Source organism: Agrilus planipennis, unplaced genomic scaffold (assembly GCF_000699045.2).
Source record: "Agrilus planipennis isolate EAB-ADULT unplaced genomic scaffold, Apla_2.0 scaffold19, whole genome shotgun sequence".
In the NCBI taxonomy this organism is placed as follows: Eukaryota; Metazoa; Arthropoda; class Insecta; order Coleoptera; family Buprestidae; genus Agrilus; species Agrilus planipennis.
In genome coordinates, this window is record NW_020438954.1 from 920,894 (window position 1) to 941,415 (window position 20,522).

Consider the following 20,522-nt stretch of genomic DNA (forward strand, 5'->3'; position numbering starts at 1 on the left):
CGACTGAGACGTGTTTCGTTATTTTCGCTAAGATGGAAAAAGAGCAGTATCGTTCGGTAATTCGCTTTTTGTTTTTGGATGGGAAAAAATGCGAGGAGATGAAAACAAAGTTGGGTACTGTTTATGGAGACATTTCGCCTTCTACAACCACAGTTAGATATTGCTTCAACGAATTTAAACGTGGGCAAAGATCCGTTTTCGATAGGAGCGATCAGGAAGCCTGGCAAACGTTGTTACCGAGGAAATCATTTTACGGATTTTTTAGGAAAAGGAAGAACGATCACTGGACAATTCTACAGTGAGTTATTGGACCGCTTCGACAAAAAATTGAAGGAGACACGGACGCATTTGACGAAAAAGAAGGTGCGTTTTCAACACGATAACGCACCGGCACATTCATCAGGAGTTGTTGCAGCCAAAATGCATGAATTACACCATGAATTTACTGCCGCACACCCCGTACTCACTCGATTTGACTCCCTGCGACTTCATCTTGTGCCCTACCATGAAGAAATGACTAGCGAGAAAGAAATTTAGCTCAAACGAGGAAGTCATCGCCGAGACAGGGGGGGATTTTGGAGAGTTCGACAAATCTTATTCTTTGGAGGGGTAAAAAAAATGGCAGGGTCGTTGGAAGGAGTGTATCTTTCTAAAAGGGGACTATGTTGAAAAATAAAAAACAAATTTTAAAAAAAAGGTGTCTTCATGTCTAACACGGGTAGTTATTGAACCGCCCTCGTAACTATTTTGAGTTGATCTGTAGGTACTTATGCACTGGAGGCGATTTGACGATTGAACATAAACGTAATTCTACTACATGCAATCACCAAAGGGCGACAGTAAAAGCTTATTAAATAAATACGAAACGTTTTGCTGTTTGAATGTGACTTAAATTGTCCTTGGAATGTATGCAGTATGATCTTGTTAAATTTATTTAAAGTTTTTTTTTTTAATTTTATGATGTTCATATATTAGCTACCCCAATATGGCATATATTTTTTTTGTTATTTTGACTTTTTTATTTTAAACGAATATAATAGTACAATATAATATCCTTGCTTTTCTTGTTTTAAGGTCAAAAATATTTTTTTAACTCTATTCTCTCTGTTTGTTACATACGATTAAATATTTCTAATTATAAAAATCTTTTGGGTTCTTCCTATATTACAATGAAAGTCATTTGTTACAGAAGTCGCAATCTGGCGAGATGGAGGATTCCAGGGATCCTTGTTGCTTTTGGTCGGGGGTGAGTCCTTTTTATGTCCTGATAAGAGGTGGCGATCTTAATTTTGTATTATATGTATACTAAAGTTGAAATATACATTATGTAGAATTCGGCTGTTTCATTCTGATTTTTTTGATTCAGTTGTTTTTAGTATTATCAAAATTATTCAAATGCCAAATTGTTCACTTTAATTATTTATAAAGTGTTTTAAGTTGAAGTTATTTGTTTTTAATTTCTTTCAGATTTTTATTTTTAATATTTTTGGTTTTACTTTCGTCATATCTGCTGCAGATTAATTTAATTTCTCATTAATTAAAAGTAATTAAGATGTCACCTTCAACAGAATATTACAGTTAAGTGATAGGGTTCTTTTTATTTGTTTCTTTTATTGTTCTTTTATATGCACCTCAAACCCAAACACCATTCCTCAAATATACATGTGTATAATAATGTAAACATCATAATATGTTATGTATGTATAGTATCTAATTATGGAAATAAATTAATTAAATGGTTTTTTAATCATTTTATATTTAGATCACGTGAATGTTTACGTAAATGTAAAGCTATTATCAATTAGTTAATTTTTGAAATGTTTCAATATTATTGTAGGTATTACATTTTATTTTAAAACACTTAAACATTATTAATTTCCTAACGAATTCATGTTTAGGTAAATTGAAGAGTCACATTGTTAAAGAAATTATTGTTGCACAAAAAATAGTAAATGACTAATTATCTACACATCTGAAAATTTTTATTTTGTGAAACTGGTAAAAATTAACAATAATTATTAGATATTAAAACATACTGATGCAAAAAGGTTTTGTTGAAGTTGTAATTTCATTTCTTCTTCGAAAAGCTTGACGAAATTACTGCTGCACAAACAAAAAGTTAATAAATAATTGATCTGTGCAAAAACAATAGCAATGAATTTATTTCATTAGCATGAATTTAGAAAATGGTGAATCTTTTTTATTTTTAATCTAATATTTAATATTTAGCATCTATTTTATTTCAATGTTAGTGTTTAAAAGCTGCGGCAAATCTAAATTTGCACGTATCAATTGGTTATTTACTTTTTGTTTGTGCAGCAGTAATTTGGTCAAGCTTTTCGAAAAAGAAATAAAATTACAACTTCAAGAAAACATTTTTTACAACAGTATGTTCCATCTAAACTTTTGTGGTCAGTTATATGACAAATTAGACATGTGTTTATTTAAAAAAAACGCATTTAGGTAATGTACATGTAATATATAAGCACTTTAAAACGTAAACCATTTGTTTTTTTGTTTAATTTATACACAAACTGATATTAATGTAAATAAATGCATTTAATTTAGTTATTTTATACATTACACTCTGTTTGTATGCACTTTTCACATATACCTATGATGCACATTAATTTCTTTTTGTCTTCCAGGTTTCAGCATTTAGGACAACTACCAGGAGACTTGAATCACCTCGGGAATGGTAGGCACATCTCGTTCGCAGCGCGGGAACGTATCGTACGCCCAAGCACCGCTGGAAGAACACCCCCGCATCGCCTGAGACTCGTGGACACTTCCTACAACGCTGGACTTCACCTCGGGAGAACACCCCTGCACCGCACATGGCGGGGGACGTCGCCGTCCCGTCCCCTGCAGGAACGGGGGCGCTATCTCCCCGCATCGCTGCGCACATGGCGGGGGACGTCGTCATCCCGTCCCCTGCAGGAACGGGGGCACTAAGCCCCCAGCGTCGCACCGCACATGGCGGGGGACGTTGTCATCCCGTCCCCTGCAGGAACGGGGGCACTATGCCCCCAGCGTCGCACCGCACATGGCGGGGGACGTTGTCATCCCGTCCCCTGCAGGAACGGGGGCACTAAGCCCCCAGCGTCGCACCGCACATGGCGGGGGACGTTGTCATCCCGTCCCCTGCAGGAACGGGGGCACTAAGCCCCCAGCGTCGCACCGCACATGGCGGGGGACGTTGTCATCCCGTCCCCTGCAGGAACGGGGGCACTAAGCCCCCAGCGTCGCACCGCACATGGCGGGGGACGTTGTCATCCCGTCCCCTGCAGGAACGGGGGCACTAAGCCCCCAGCGTCGCACCGCACATGGCGGGGGACGTTGTCATCCCGTCCCCTGCAGGAACGGGGGCACTAAGCCCCCAGCGTCGCACCGCACATGGCGGGGGACGTTGTCATCCCGTCCCCTGCAGGAACGGGGGCACTAAGCCCCCAGCGTCGCACCGCACATGGCGGGGGACGTTGTCATCCCGTCCCCTGCAGGAACGGGGGCACTAAGCCCCCAGCGTCGCACCGCACATGGCGGGGGACGTTGTCATCCCGTCCCCTGCAGGAACGGGGGCACTAAGCCCCCAGCGTCGCACCGCACATGGCGGGGGACGTTGTCATCCCGTCCCCTGCAGGAACGGGGGCACTAAGCCCCCAGCGTCGCACCGCACATGGCGGGGGACGTTGTCATCCCGTCCCCTGCAGGAACGGGGGCACTAAGCCCCCAGCGTCGCACCGCACATGGCGGGGGACGTTGTCATCCCGTCCCCTGCAGGAACGGGGGCACTAAGCCCCCAGCGTCGCACCGCACATGGCGGGGGACGTTGTCATCCCGTCCCCTGCAGGACCGGTCCGGGGGCACGAGGCCCCCGGACCGCAGGGCGGGGGACGCAAGCGTCCCCCGCGGGATCGGGGGGAGGGACACCCCCCGCACAGTGAAATAAGGAGGGGATGTAATCAAAAAATTTTTAAATAAATAAGTATTTTTATTTACATTGTTTTATTATTATTACAAAAAAAAGCCGCTCCGGTCCTGCTCCGAAAGTTCCCCAGAGTCACGGTGACTCCGGGGTCACCCCCCACGCAAGCCCCGGAATACCCCAGAGTCACGATGACCCCGGGGTAGCACCCCCCACGCAAGCCCCGGAATCGCGGTATTCCGGGGCTGTTCCCGGAATACCCCAGAGTCACGATGACCCCGGGGTAGCACCCCCCACGCAAGCCCCGGAATCGCGGTATTCCGGGGCTGTTCCCGGAATACCCCAGAGTCACGATGACCCCGGGGTAGCACCCCCCACGCAAGCCCCGGAATCGCGGTATTCCGGGGCTGGATGTTCGCGGATGCGCGGTTACGTTGAAGTCCTGGGTCCTGGTGGGTCCTGGTGAGGCCCGGTGGGTCTTGATGAGTCCTGGTTGGTGTCCTGGGTCCTTGTGGAGGGTCCTGTTTGATCCTAAATGGCGGATCTTGCTGAGGGGTAGTTGTTGTGGTGATTCCTGTTAGAACAACCTGAAGAGTTATTACTGGGAAAATCTGAAACAAAAATAATTATCAAAAAAATAAGATGCAAACAATTAATATTAATAAAATTAATTTACTCTAAAATTTAATGTTAATTATATGTGATCAACTTCTATCAAAACAAGTTTCAATAAANCTTAAACGCTAATTTTTCTTTCAATTGTATCCAAAAAAGAGCATTTTTTCTTTAACTGATGTATGGTCTGATTTAACTTTAATTTATTGCTTAAAATACAATTTCTTTCTTTATTGTACCTAAGTGTGCAGTGCCAAATATTAATTTTCAATTACAGTGATTAAATCAATAGGCTAAATTATATTACGACTGTGGATGAAAAACAAAATACAATATAAAACATGCGGGCTAAACATCAGCATCCCCTAGCCAATCCTACATATTTCCAATTCATTCTCACAAAAGAAAAAGTAGTGACGTTGTATAGGATGACCCTCGGTTAACATGCATCCCCGAAACGGGGGATCCAAGTTGATGGGAATATGAGGCCTCCCACAGTTCTAACTAGACCGGGGTTACAAATCATCTACCCTCGTCATTTCAGTGGCGTACATTTAGAAACGATTCTCTACCTTTTTCTGTCCTTAATCCTGATTTGTATAAAGCTACAAAAGATCTTTCGCGTTACACAACCACAATCCAAGACGACGTTAGATATAATCCAAAGTGGCGAAATTTTTCCGAAATAGTTTTCAAAATATCGTTCGCTTAACTGTACGCCATTGATATAAATCATCGGCACTTGATATAACATACCCCATCATTGATGAATCAGCAAATTAAACGACACAACTTTATTTGATTAGAGAACCCATTCGTACAACAGCTATCTCTCTCCATTATAGCATGAGAAAATATAATTGTGAAAATGATGAGTTATTACTGAGGGTGAATGAATCGGCAACAGATCTTGTTTTAAAAATTTATACGTTATTGATTATAGACAATGACAAGAAGATACTTGTGTCTACGTAGAAATTACAAATTTACAATATCGACAAACAAATTATTTGTTGACTTAAAACAAAAACATCTTTTTGTCGATCATGAGAAAGTCGATATGATTTGAAATGGTTCATCTGTGTACAAGCAGCTTGTTATGAGATAAGATCGCATTATATAAGTCGAGAGACTTCGTTCTCTATAAAAGGGTACGATTATAAGCAAAAAATTCATTCATAAACTAAGTAACAATGCTACTTGCCTGTATGAAGGTTGACCTCGACTTAAATTCCTCCCAGTCATTCATTAGATCAACTCCACGGAAGATATCGGAAACCGGCAAAAATACAATGTGCTCGAAGTTAAAGTTTTATTTTCGGAAAATTATGAAATCCAAAACTGAGAGTTTCCATTGACCATGAAAATCGAAATCGCTTCGTTTGAATCATGTTGAAAATCCAAATGGTTTGGAGTGTTCCATCTGAAACAAAACAGAAAACAATTGTACAAATTTGTCACATATTTTTTTTTTATAACTGTTGTCGTATGTACCCCAATTACTAATTTGTCCAAACTCAAATATTTACAGGCGCCTTCTCCTAAAAGAGAGGAACTTGTCTTACAATTAGCTATATTTTTGGAAAACAACCAACAGTGTAATACAATAGTCCAGTTAAAATTTTATCAATAAAAGATATCTGAAATCTTTTCTGCCTATTTCTGAGAGTTTTCCAGAGACGTTGTAGTAGTTCATGAAGAATTATCCTAGTTAATCCTTTTTAATCCCAGTTGTTGAAAAGATCATTACAGAGAGTTCTGCTAACAGTTATGGTGACGGACCTTGCTGAAGGTAACTCCTGGGTGGAGTGTCCTGTTTGTTCCTAGTATCAACTGGGATCACCAAGTGGTTTGATAGATCTGAAACAAATATTCTTATTAATGAATAATGCACTGCCATGTACGAAAAATTCCAATAACATGTAAACAATTAAAATGAATTTATTTTAAAATTTAACGTGTTTGATCTGATTAACTTCCTTCGAAACAAGTTTTAAAAATAATAAAATGATATTTACTGTTGTGATGGATCCTTCTGGATGGTGATGGTTGTAGTAGGTCTTAGTGGAATATTCTAGTTGATCCTAGTTGTCCCCAGTTGAAAAAAATTATTATTGAAGGTCCTGATAACTGTTGTACTGACGCATTTTGTTGAAGGATAGTCCTGGGTGGAATGTTCTAATTGATCCTAGTTGACCACAATTGTGGGCGTAGATCCTGATTCAATGTCCTGTTTAGTCCCAGTTGGTCCCAGTTATTTTCCAAGAACATTCCTAATGATGGTAGTTGAATTGGGTTGGTGGTTTGATCGTTGGAAGAACCTGTAACAAATATATCCAAAAATAAGGCAATGTCATTAACGAAAAATTGGTATAAAATGTAATTAAAAACAATTTAAATAAATTTACTGTAAACTCTTACAAGTATATATTTTTCTTATATAAATAATCTATAATTTTATAACATGATGCATGATCGACTTCTCTCAAAACGATTATTTAGTTTTTCCAAAATTTTCAGTTTTATATAGGTCAACAATACCAAAATAGTTTAATCAAAGTAAGTTGCTTTTCAAAAAGATATTTTATAAATTTTTAAAATAAATTTTTAATCTTTAAGTTCCTAAAAGAAAAAACAAATAATTTCCATGAATTTCTTAAACGCTAATTTTTCTTTCAATTGTATCCAAAAAAGAGCATTTTTTCTTTAACTGATGTATGGTCTGATTTAACTTTAATTTATTGCTTAAAATACAATTTCTTTCTTTATTGTACCTAAGTGTGCAGTGCCAAATATTAATTTTCAATTACAGTGATTAAATCAATAGGCTAAATTATATTACGACTGTGGATGAAAAACAAAATACAATATAAAACATGCGGGCTAAACATCAGCATCCCCTAGCCAATCCTACATATTTCCAATTCATTCTCACAAAAGAAAAAGTAGTGACGTTGTATAGGATGACCCTCGGTTAACATGCATCCCCGAAACGGGGGATCCAAGTTGATGGGAATATGAGGCCTCCCACAGTTCTAACTAGACCGGGGTTACAAATCATCTACCCTCGTCATTTCAGTGGCGTACATTTAGAAACGATTCTCTACCTTTTTCTGTCCTTAATCCTGATTTGTATAAAGCTACAAAAGATCTTTCGCGTTACACAACCACAATCCAAGACGACGTTAGATATAATCCAAAGTGGCGAAATTTTTCCGAAATAGTTTTCAAAATATCGTTCGCTTAACTGTACGCCATTGATATAAATCATCGGCACTTGATATAACATACCCCATCATTGATGAATCAGCAAATTAAACGACACAACTTTATTTGATTAGAGAACCCATTCGTACAACAGCTATCTCTCTCCATTATAGCATGAGAAAATATAATTGTGAAAATGATGAGTTATTACTGAGGGTGAATGAATCGGCAACAGATCTTGTTTTAAAAATTTATACGTTATTGATTATAGACAATGACAAGAAGATACTTGTGTCTACGTAGAAATTACAAATTTACAATATCGACAAACAAATTATTTGTTGACTTAAAACAAAAACATCTTTTTGTCGATCATGAGAAAGTCGATATGATTTGAAATGGTTCATCTGTGTACAAGCAGCTTGTTATGAGATAAGATCGCATTATATAAGTCGAGAGACTTCGTTCTCTATAAAAGGGTACGATTATAAGCAAAAAATTCATTCATAAACTAAGTAACAATGCTACTTGCCTGTATGAAGGTTGACCTCGACTTAAATTCCTCCCAGTCATTCATTAGATCAACTCCACGGAAGATATCGGAAACCGGCAAAAATACAATGTGCTCGAAGTTAAAGTTTTATTTTCGGAAAATTATGAAATCCAAAACTGAGAGTTTCCATTGACCATGAAAATCGAAATCGCTTCGTTTGAATCATGTTGAAAATCCAAATGGTTTGGAGTGTTCCATCTGAAACAAAACAGAAAACAATTGTACAAATTTGTCACATATTTTTTTTTTATAACTGTTGTCGTATGTACCCCAATTACTAATTTGTCCAAACTCAAATATTTACAGGCGCCTTCTCCTAAAAGAGAGGAACTTGTCTTACAATTAGCTATATTTTTGGAAAACAACCAACAGTGTAATACAATAGTCCAGTTAAAATTTTATCAATAAAAGATATCTGAAATCTTTTCTGCCTATTTCTGAGAGTTTTCCAGAGACATGGGTGTTAAAGACAGACTCAAACTTAACCAAGCGTGCAATTTACTGATATTCCTTAACTATTATCGTATGTATCTAATTACTAATTTATCCAAACTCAAATATTTACAAGCGCCTTCTCCTAAAAGAGAGGAATTTGTCTTGGATATCGTTTCGGAAAACAACCAATAGCATAATACAACAGTCCAATTAAATTCCATCAATAAAAAACATCTGAAGTCTTTTTCTGACTATTCCTGAGAGTTTTCCAGAGATATGGGTTTCAAAATCAGACTTAAACCTATCTTAACTGAGCGTGCAATTTATCGATATTCCTTAACTATTATCGTATGTACTTAATTACTAATTTGTCCAAACTCAGATATTTACATGCGCCTTCTCTTAAAAGAAAGAAATTTGTCTTGGATATCTTTTTGGAAAACAACCAATAGCCTAATACAATAGTCCAATTGAATTCCGTCAATAAAAAATATCTGACGTCTTTTTCTGCCTATTTCTATGTTTTAACTGAGCGTGTAATTTACAGATATTCCTTAACTGATCGTAGGACTTAAAGAAAAGTCACCTTCATTTCACCAAACCAATTAGTACTACGAATTGCATTTGAAACGTCAAACTCATGCTCTTTCGTGTAGGCAAATACCACGTACAAAATTTGATAGATAGATAATGATCGACGGTATCGACTGACTAATAACGGAGCCGCTGGCCTCCTCAATCAAACCTATCATGGAGGTGTTACAAGGCATTTTACGAGAACGGTCTCCTGCAGCGATTTACATCTACAACAACATACATTTTCGGCATTGTTTTTAGCCGCTTTTCCAGCGATACGCGCTAATAACTTCACAACGAAGCTAAACAGATATTAATTGCATTGTTTGCCGCAGTACATACACAATTTTAGTACGTCGTGTGGATTGAGAGTAGTGTAATATCGCCACACATGTGTACAAATAAACAGGCTACGATCAATGTTGTAATGGGCAAAACCTAAAGCCGATCTCACGTTATGTACCTATATTGGAATTGTAATCAGTTTTTATTTTCTAATTTCTCTACTTTTTCATATTGTATTTGCATTTCATTCTGAAGTGTGGACTGCCCAACGACTTGTATTCCGGTGTCAAATGATAATTGAGCAGTCCCTTTTGGAATCATGGAAGTAGGTGGATTATGGGGATGATTGGAAACAGAAAGGTAAGATGGACGTGACGAAGACGGTTGAAGATTCAAAGACCATTTGCGGAATACTCCAAATTTCAGTAGTTTCACTATGCATTGTCAGTTTCGAAGATCTTATATTGACAATAAGCACTATATAAAACCCATTTGGATGGAATTGGTTTGAATGAAACTTTGAGCGTTGGAAGTAATCAAAGAGAAGACTGAAGCAATCCAAAATTTTTCAATGTGGAACTAATTCAACTGGAATCATCCAACTTGGAAACAACTGGAGTTAAGTAATCTGCATATCGACTAGACAAGGACGACGACGTGTACATTTACTTTTTAAATTTGATTCTGTTCCCAATAAGCCATCCATATTTGGCGAACGCTTGGTTGGGGATTGTGAGTGAAGTTGTTATATGTCTTTGTTTCAAAATTTTTAAAACAAAAATTTACATAAACGTATCTTGTGATATTTACTCGTTTTTCTTACTAATGCTGAGTTCATTTGAATGCGAAGCCGTCCGACTCCGTTCAGTTTCTACAGAAATGTGTGACCAGCCTTAGCGCGATGTCGCGTTGAAATATTCGCGTTTAACGCGGAATTATTTATGATTGATGATTGTGTATCAGTGTTGAGAGCGACTGATTAGCATTGGACTTCAAACCGGTGGCGGGCGTGACGCCGAAGCGATGCGACGACGTCGGCGTCGGTTCCGTTACCGCATCGCAGTATTATGCCGCTACGCGGCGCCGTTGCCATGGCAACGCGTATTGAAATTCGCAACATCTAAACATTATTTGGGCCGAGACTACTCCTGGAGGAGCAGGATGCCTTATTCAAAAGGCGTCTGAGAGATCCAGCAGGCGCGCGGCGCGGAGCGACAACAATGATTTACTCCGTTCGGAGCGTGGTGGAAAACGCGGTGATTTAACCTTTAGAAAACGTATACTGAAAGCAGTAAATACTTTTATTGCCGAAAAGGTTATACGTTTCGCGCTAGTGTCAAAATAAACGATACTAACAATGTCTTCTTCCTATTGTTGGGACTTACGTGATAAATTTGAAAAAAAAACAGAATTATTTACCCGAATAAAATATTCAAACTTTAATCTAAATGTCCGACAAAAGTTTACGTTTACAAGAAATGTTTAAAAATGTAAAAAAGTATATTTAAAGTAACAGAAACTCGTTGAAAAAATATCATCATCATCATCATCATAAGGTCATTAGTCCTAAGACTGGTTGGACACGTACCTCCACTCTTTCCTATCCTGAGCTAAACTTCGCATTTCCCTAAAACTAGAACAACCCACATCCTTAACTATTTGCGAACAGTAACCTAATCTAGGTCTACCTCTACCCCTCCTAACTCCTGTTTCTGCCTCTAATATGTCTCTGACTAGGCCTTCATGCCTGAGAACGTGTCCTACCAATCTATCTCGCCTATTTTTTATTGACTTCCGTAAAGTCCTCTGTTCTCCTATTCTTTCCACTACCTCTTCATTTCTAACCTTTTCTACCCACGATATCCTCATCATCCGCCTATAACACCACTTTTCGAACGCTTCTAACCTTTTCTTATCCGCAGCTCCCACTGTCCATGTTTCGCACCCGTACAACGCCGTGCTCCAAACATACACCTTTAACAACCTTTTTCGAATTTCTAAATTAACGGTCCCCGAGCATAGAAGTGACTTCTTTTTATTAAAGGCGACACGACCCTGTGTTATCCTCTGCTTTATATCCCTACTACTCCTTCCGTCCTCACTTATCTGACTTCCTAGGTATCTAAAATCAGCCAAAAAAATAAGATGTCACAATTTTATCGTTTAATTGCTGTAGTGTTTAAAGGAAGTATATTTGAATTTATAGGCATATTGTTCTAGAAAACAATTTCAAACTTCCAAGTTTTAATTTTTCCTCTGCTTATACTCATTGTGGTATCTAATTGCTTATAAAAATCCGAGGGAGTCAGAGCGATTACGTCTTCCAGGAGGTCGTGTTTGCATAAAAAGTGCTAAAGACTCGGTTTTATTATATGGAACATAAACACCACTTTAGACGCTTCAGATTCTACTTGAAGAAAGCATAGAAATTAGGCACATTATTATGGCATGCAGGGATTCACCCTGCTTCCTGATTCTCTTTTCGGCTCTTTCTCCTGTTTCTTCTGATTTTCCAACGAAAACGTTTGCTGTTACCGAACGCTCATAAGGGTACACAGGGTGTTTTTAAGAGAGACGCCGGGTCGCCTAATGTACCGTGCTTTGTACGTGTCAGTCTATTTGATGCAGCTTGATCTTTGACATTGAAATGAACATCCTGTGTACTGAGTGTTGTAACTAATGGTGTTGGTGCGCCGACAGCCGTTGTCGTTGACGTCGATGGCGTAGCGTCGCGACGCGTCGCCGGTACGGTGGCTACACAACGCCTTTGTTCAAGTCAGCGGATATCTTTCGCATATCGATCTCCCTCGGCCGAGCCTGTTGCTGGGCAACGCGAGTCAATCTGGTCGACACAGGGCAAAGAAGGATATTTTTTTATTTATTATCCACCATTATCCCTGTGCTCTTTCTCTTCTTCGTCTTCGCTCGCTCGCTCGCCCTCTCTTCCAGTCGCCTCTGTCTCTCTCAGTGCATCGCGACGCTGGGCGACTGCTGACAGTAGTAGTAGTGGTTGTAGGTGGGCGACTTAGGGCCAAGAAGACGACTACGGGGGTGATGATGAAATATTGTGCACGTGGTTAGATTTAGAACGACGTCACTCGGCGACAAATCGACCAAGGCGACGCCGCCGATACTAGAGAGCGCCGAGGCGTTAGCTCGACGTCGGCGTCATCGGCGTCGTCGTCAGCGCCATCGACGGAGAACGTGCCGCTAAAACGACTGCCACGGAAACCAGGCGCTAAGAAGGTCACAGCGGTGTATTATTATGAAACGCTACTTGAAGGAAAAGGGCGGCGCCACCGAAGAAGTCAAGTGTTTACTGAATCCGACAGTCGGAAGGAGGTCTTCCAAAGGGAAAGAAGCAATTTGTTGATCGTCCGAATGTGGATAGATTGAGAACTATTACAGGAGAACGACTCACTTGTTGTTACAAATAATTGCATTCCTCGTCTGATCTTTATTTGATTGGTCATTTAAAATTAGCATTGATAAGCACCTTGGACTACTAAAAACGTAAATTTTTGTATTCTCCTGCACACCATGTACTAGTAACTCTGGCAATTATTAAATATCGCATTGAGAATAAGTATAGTATAGCTTCAATGTCTACATATGTAGATACTAAAAATTCTTTCAGCAAAGGGATAGTATCATAAGGTTTCAGTAGGAAAAGTTAACACCAACGTAGTGAATGTTGTTACGGACATTCCTACCGGATTAATTCTACTCAATTTGTAATTATCTTAGATCTAAGTATCTAAAAACTCAAAACCATGCGTTCGTAGAAGATCAGCAACAAGTAAAACAGTTCAGTCATCCTGCTAAGTTAAAACACCCTTCTAAATAAGCAACAATGGCGAATTTTAAAAAATTAATAAAAAACATTGAATTTCAAAAATCCAACTATACAAATCGTATGATATTTTGAAAAAGAAAGAACTTCACATTTATGCGTTCATGAAGTAAAGAGAGCTACACAATATCATCATAACGAACAAGATCGTAAACCTAAGGAATTATCAAGGAGAGAGAAAGGACATTTGTCGTTCATATCCTATTTCCAGTTAATAGTAGCGGGATGCTAAGGCCTTTTATTCCGCGGGAATTTACCGCCTCCGAGCGAGTAAGCTGGGTCCCTGTTATTTATTAGGCCAGTATCCTTGTTCTTATTCCGAGCACGCGGGAAAGATATTGGGTCAACTTCTCGGCGAGAAGGATACCCGAAGCCTCTTTGCGGTGCGGCGGCGGCAACGTCGGTGGCGCGGAGTGGTGGCAGGAGAATATAGCAGGCGGTGGTGGCGTCGGTTTGGCAAAAGCTTTCACGCATGCGCAACACCAACGACATTCCTCTAATGCGGTAATCACGTATAGACGACTTCGTACTCCGCTTTACAACGGCGAAGGACCAACTGCACCCGCGAATTTTTATCCTTTCTTTAGGAAATTTCGATTATTTAATACCCCTGTAGACCAGTTCACTAAAGAAATCACACCGACCTTCAAGCCTAACTATTAAACTTCTTATAAAAGTTGACAGGTGTCCTAAAAACTTAATAAATTACTAATTTTTCCTTGCAGTGATTCAGACTTTTGAACTTTAAGGTAAACAATTTCCAATTCAATTGAAGTAGCCCATACATAAACCCAAAAAATTATCTCGATGTTCATGAGGAGAGACCTCATGATTCTTTTGCGTAAAAAATGACATGTACACAGTTTTGGCAATTTAAGAAATTCCTGTTTTCTTATAGAGTAATCCACACATTAATCTGTTAGGTTAAGAGTATCATTAATTCCATCCTCCATCAGGAACGCTTCAAAAGACTTCTGTGACAAACAACAACATCCACATCACCATAATGAGTTAACATCTATTTCATCTCCATAAAATCATCCATTTTGGTAACTTATATCATGCACTAGTTTCCTAGGTTTCCCAAACGTAAATCAAGTATCTTTGAGCATGAAGAGAATGAGAAGAGCGAAGACAAAATTATTTTGACAAATTTGGTTTTTGCATACATGGATACTCACTCACACTTTCTACTTCAAGCTAGAAGATAAGTAAATCGGAGATCTTCAACTTAATTATGTTACTATACTTAATATTATATTTATATATTGAGGTAGAAAATCCACAACCCTAACAAGATTTGAGTAATTATCAATCGCACCCAGACATTTTTTTGAAAACTGTAGATATGAAACAACGATTCATATCTTCTAAACTCTCCCCTTACTTCATCTTCACAATAGGTGGCAATGCTTATTGGAGTGCATCAGGTTCTTGTTGATCTTAATCTCTGTCGTCGGGAGACTTTTGGCAAAAAAAATCATAAACTTTAGGAGACGTTTGGTCTTGCGAAAATACTGAAAATTCCTAAAAAGCAACAGTCCGGTTGGAATAGAGGTAGAAACAGTCAAGGAACATGATCAACAAAAGTCCTGGTTGAATTTTTTGATTTAAGAGCTGGTGCATTTCGTTGTGTCCGTTGTTCGTTCGATGCCATAGCAGTGCCTTTGTCGCCGTTGTCATTTGGCATGAAATGTTTTCCTTCTTCTCTCTCTCTCTCACTCTCTCTCTCTCTCCCTGTTGATATAATACACACGCAAACGGCACAACTCAACGATTAACTGGCTTTGCCGTTGCGGGCGAACGAGCGGATCTAAATCTCATTAATTGCTCTTCACAACTGATGAAAAGTTGCATAGAACTTTAATCTTCGAAATCGAAAAGGCAGAATCCAACTCACGCGCCGCTCCGTCGTCCATTTACACTTAATAATGTAAACAGAGTAACAAACACAGAGTCCATTTTTCTCACAAGGATCATGACCAATACAATAATGAGTATCCAACAATTCCTGATACTTGCTTCACGTGATTTGGAGTAGTTTATGTACGAAAGGTGGCATGTTTTTATAATGAGCAAACTGTGAGCACACATAAGTCTGCACCTAGTAATCCTGTAAGGACTGAATCCAAATACCATCTTTTGCGATGATACTTGCTTCACGTGATTTGGAGTAGTTTATGTACGAAAGGTGGCATGTTTTTAGAATGAGCAAACTGCGAGCACATATAAATCTGCACCTAGTAATCCTGTAAGGACTAAATCCAAATACCATCTTTTGCGATGATACTTGCTTCATGTGATATAGAGCAGCTTTTGTACTAAAGGTGGAATGTTTTTCGGATGAGCAAACTGTGAGCACACATATATCTGCACCTAGTAATCCTGTAAGGACTAAATCCAAATACCATCTTTTGCTATGATACTTGCTTCATGTGATGTAGAGCAGCTTTTGTACGAAAGGTGGCATGTTTTTATAATGAGCAAACTGCGAGCACATATAAATCTGCACATAGTAATCCTGTAAGGACTAAATCCAATTACCATCTTTTGCGATGATACTTACTTCATGTAATATAGAGCAGCTTTTGTACGAAAGGTGGCAGTTTTTAGAATGAGCAAACTATGAGCACATATAAGTTTGCACTTAGTAATCCTGTAAGGACTAAATCCAAATACCATTTTTTGCGTAAAGAATAACATATGATACTTTCTTCATCTGATTTAGAGCAGCTTCTGTACGGAAGGTGGTATATATTTAGAATGAGCAACCTGGGAGCACTTATGTGTCAAAGATGAGTCCAAACATAATACACCTGAAAGGACTAAGTTTAAAGCGCTTACGTCACCGTCCTTTGTCGCAATGAGAACCTAGATAGGTTTAAAAAACTATAATTCCAAATAATATCGAAATAATGACTCAGTTTTCCTAAATCAAGTTACTAGGTTTTAGAAAATTTAGGCATTGAGTGTTGCGATTAGACCAAGCGTAAAAATTTCAACTAAATTTTGGAAAATAATGACAAGGCCCTACTCTGTCTTCATAGAAAAACCTGTCCTTTATATGTTTTGTTAGTATTTCAAAAATTTTAAAATTTATCAAAACATTATAACTCAATTGTTTCACGATTGATTCATTTGTCGAATGATAACTGTATCTCGAATGTGTCGAAAGGAATTTCTCAATGTACCATTGATAAATACCTTTCCGTGCATTTAGACAAGGTTTAATGAATGGTATTTAGTGTACATATAATCGCGGTTGCAAATTTAATGGTCTTGGACAGCATAGTAGTCCAGTGGCGTGTATGCTGAAAGAACTTCACGTAGAAAAACCCACTACACTTGTAAATAGCTTCCAGAAAATGGACGAAAGGAATACTGACAACCCTATTCAAATGAAACTTAAGTAAAGAGGACACAGTTGAATCAAGATCAGCGTGACTTTCAACCCCTCGTGTTGATGAAAACTTTGAATGTGTGGAGTTCCTCCTACTTGCCAATCGCAGATGATTTGGTTGATGAGGTTTTGAAGGATTCCATTAGAACATTGAATAATGGCGATGGATAAATGCTCCATGATAACAGTGCTTCTCATTTTTCGCGAGTTTCCATGTTACTCATGACCTCCTGGGACTTAGATTTCTGTTTTCCAAATCCAAAATGAAGCTGAAAAACCTGAATTCTTCCAGGGGATCTTTGCACAATCAATGGAAACGGAGCAGGGACAAATACATTCGTCGTCATTATTTTTTGTATTTATGGGGGGCTTCCTTATATAGTATGTGCATCCCTGAAGCAACTAAAGTAACAAATGGTTCATGGTTCAGCTCATGGTGCATTAAATCGTGCTGCAATGTCTGGTATTGTAATAGATAGCAGTATCATTCACGATGCAGCAACTTAGACTTAGTTGAGTCTCTATAACAAACAGTTCGTACCCGTATTTTCTTGCTAATTTTCGTTGTCAGTCGTCCGTGTACCAATAGGCACCAACAACAGCAACGACTGAGGAACGAGTTCCGTTTGGTGGTACTGTGCGAGAAGGCGCAGGCGGCCCGGACGACTGACTCTTGTGGTGCCGCGACTTGGGCAATTATAAAGTTGGTAATCATAGGCGTTCTCGTATTTATGGCACTTGGCAACTTACGTACAACAACAATATAAGTTTCCATGCATTTATGTACATTCTCCAGAGAACAAGTCACGCTTGGAACGTCTTCGAGAGCAGTTAAACGACTCGTGGTTCGGTCGGTAGTCTTTCTCGTTCTCGCGACGAGCGCTTTCTTCGTTCGTCCTTTTTTAAATGCGCTGGTCAAAGACCCGTGAAGACGTTCAACAGGAAATATTGACACGCCGTGTGTGACTATCGCCTTATGCTAACGAATTGCTCTGGTTCCATGTAATTCATTTATAAGTATCGCCTTCTTCTGTTTCTGTTTTTTTTTTAATGAACACTGTTATTCCTTGGGGCAATTTTTAACGCTTTTTCTCACACGTACTCTAATCTTATCTATCGAAATAGAAATGTAGATTTAGGAAGTTTTTTTTTGGAATGTGAGGACTTAAATTTGTATTTCTTCGTTCGTCAATTACCGTAAGCAATTTGTCAAGCGATAAGGCTGCATTATTATGACGCGGTCATCATGTAAAAAGTACCGGTTTGCCTTCCGGTTTCTAACCATTCATTCACGGAATGAACAAATTAGCACGTGCTCACAGAAAAAGAAGAAAAATAAATTGGCGTTTAAGTTCGTTTGGTCGTAAGTACCTAAAACAATCTTGTCAAATTTCGTAATCAAGCGGATGCTATATAAACGATAATAGAAGAAAGACAAAGACAAAGACCTGACATATCAAGACAATTCTATAGAAACTTATCTACTAAATTTATAAATGCGAGACCAATACAGAACGAAGACAAAAGAGACCACCAAAGCATTGATTATTTGGGCATGTTCAACACCAAGACCTAATGTACAAATTTAACGGATAACCCAACTTTCAGCTTGGTCCTTTGGGAAGCATTCCCAAATTTATAGTTGTTTTTGTATATTTTTTCAGTTATCATAGTCTGCTATTAAAGACCAAGTAATTTCCATTCTTTCCTTGATATTTAGATGTTGAAAAGAATACAATTCTGACAAATTCGTGTAAAAAAAACAATTTCATTAGCAATTCATCAACGTTTCATTCGCTGGTTGGAAGATTCCTCAAAGTAATTCTAAAGTTACTTCAAAAAAAGGACTAAGGATGTAACGTGGATCATTGGAATTCAATTAAAACCAGAAACTGTGCTATATTAGATTCAAGCTTGAATCAAGATAACTTGTATAGTCCTAAACTGATCGTGATTCTTGCCTTGTTAGATTATCAATTGAAGATTGTATTTCCGTTTTGTGGCAAATCTGCTAATAATTTCTTTGACATGGAAAATCAAGATCAAAACCTAAAATATCAAACTAGTAGAAAGTAGCCTTCACTAAGATAATCAGCTATTAACTTATCTGACTTTGAAAATCAAAACCAAAAATTAATTCCTTGACGAAGACCTCATGAATAAGACTATTTCATTCTGCTAATTTTTGATGTTGATGTTCTTACCTTTGCTAATTATCAATTTTACTTAACTTCAATTATTTATTTTAAATTCACTTTGAAGATCAAAACTAACACCCAAGCTTCTTCAAAGTACAAAATTATCAATTTTGATTTTTAGACATAATCCGGCAATTAGTTAGTTATTCAGATAGAAGTGATTCTGACAAATCTTTAAAATCTTTAACTAGTTACATGGTTTAAAAGCCAAAACAGAAGTAAAACTGTCTGATGGCTATTGACTCCATAATCAAGTCCATCATTATTTACCGATTGTACCTTGAATGTACCAGTATGTAGTAGGTATAGGTATTTCTCCGAAAATCGAACCGGAATGTGGAAATTTTCAACCTGTTTTGCTATTGTTGATACTCGGCTGGCCGCCAAAGTAATAAAAAAAAAAGTGATACCTAAAAATTACCTACAGGTACACGATCTAAACAGCTGTACCTGTCTTTGTTTGGATGTGTTATGACCGCATTAGTTCATTGGCTAACCTAAGTATTGTGCTCAACGGTGACGTAAAAAAAGGCAAATAGTTTATTACCTTATTATAACCTTGATGAATTTACATATACAGAATAAAGGCACAAACAACATTTAGCACAATACTGGCCCAAAGTCAACTGTTTAGCATGAGATTTTGGTCACGTAAATGACTTATAGAGGTTGGCAGGGTTGAAAATTAATGGCGATTCTCTTATTCACCTTTGTAAGGTACCTACCTACCAAGCATTTGTAATACAGCATATACAGGGTGAATTCAAAAGTCGTCTTTGAAATCAATAAAAAGAACTTTTAAACGAGATGCAATTTCCTTTTTGGGAAATGAATCTTTGGAAAGAAATAATAATTATTGTTGTCGGATCAATTTTGAATAATAATTTTGCGATCTGATAAAGCCCAAAGAGTATGCAATAAAGAGTATTTTAAAATTATTTACGAAATGTTGTATGCATCCCAGTAATATTCCCATCACTTGAATACTCATCAATTTAATAAAAACAGATCCTAATTTAGGAGGCTATAGTTGTTCACTTTGTGTAGCTTTGACTTAAAATCCGCTGGAGCGTTCGAAGAGAACACATTTAAATGCATGAAATGACTTCGTTATGATTAAAATTCAATTTGCGGTGCAAAGACCAAAACCAATTCAAAAAACAGGGTCAAGAAATGCAACTTATTTCTACTTTTCATTTAGAATTTTCTTATCATTGGACTAAGGTGTAGGTCTTGGTTTATAAAAAAGAAACCTTGTGTAACCCCTGTTTAAATGACGCCTACATCGATGTCTTCTTCAGTACTGCCAGGGACTTAAACATTGTCACTACAGTGACGATATTTTGCCAAAAAAAAATAAAGTCTAGGGAAGTTTCATTAAAAAGCTAGAGAAGGAAAATCAAATTATCTGGCTGCCCTGTTGTTGAACTAATGTTAGTATGCATTCTAGAATTAATACAGAATAGTCCATCTTA

The 20,522-nt window shown here is 38.2% G+C and overlaps 1 protein-coding gene across 1 annotated transcript; it reads right to left on the reverse strand.

Moving 5' to 3' along the window:
• Positions 1-4,010: 4,010 nt before the first annotated feature.
• LOC112904581 lies at positions 4,011-7,614 on the reverse strand. The gene is made up of 4 exons (XM_025974896.1): positions 7,606-7,614; positions 6,559-6,624; positions 4,297-4,536; positions 4,011-4,081 (listed from the first exon to the last, which is right to left on the reverse strand). The coding sequence occupies exons 1-4, from the start codon at positions 7,612-7,614 to the stop codon at positions 4,061-4,063; spliced, it is 336 nt and encodes a 111-aa protein (XP_025830681.1). The 3' UTR covers positions 4,011-4,060.
• Between the last annotated feature and the right edge of the window lie 12,908 nt (positions 7,615-20,522).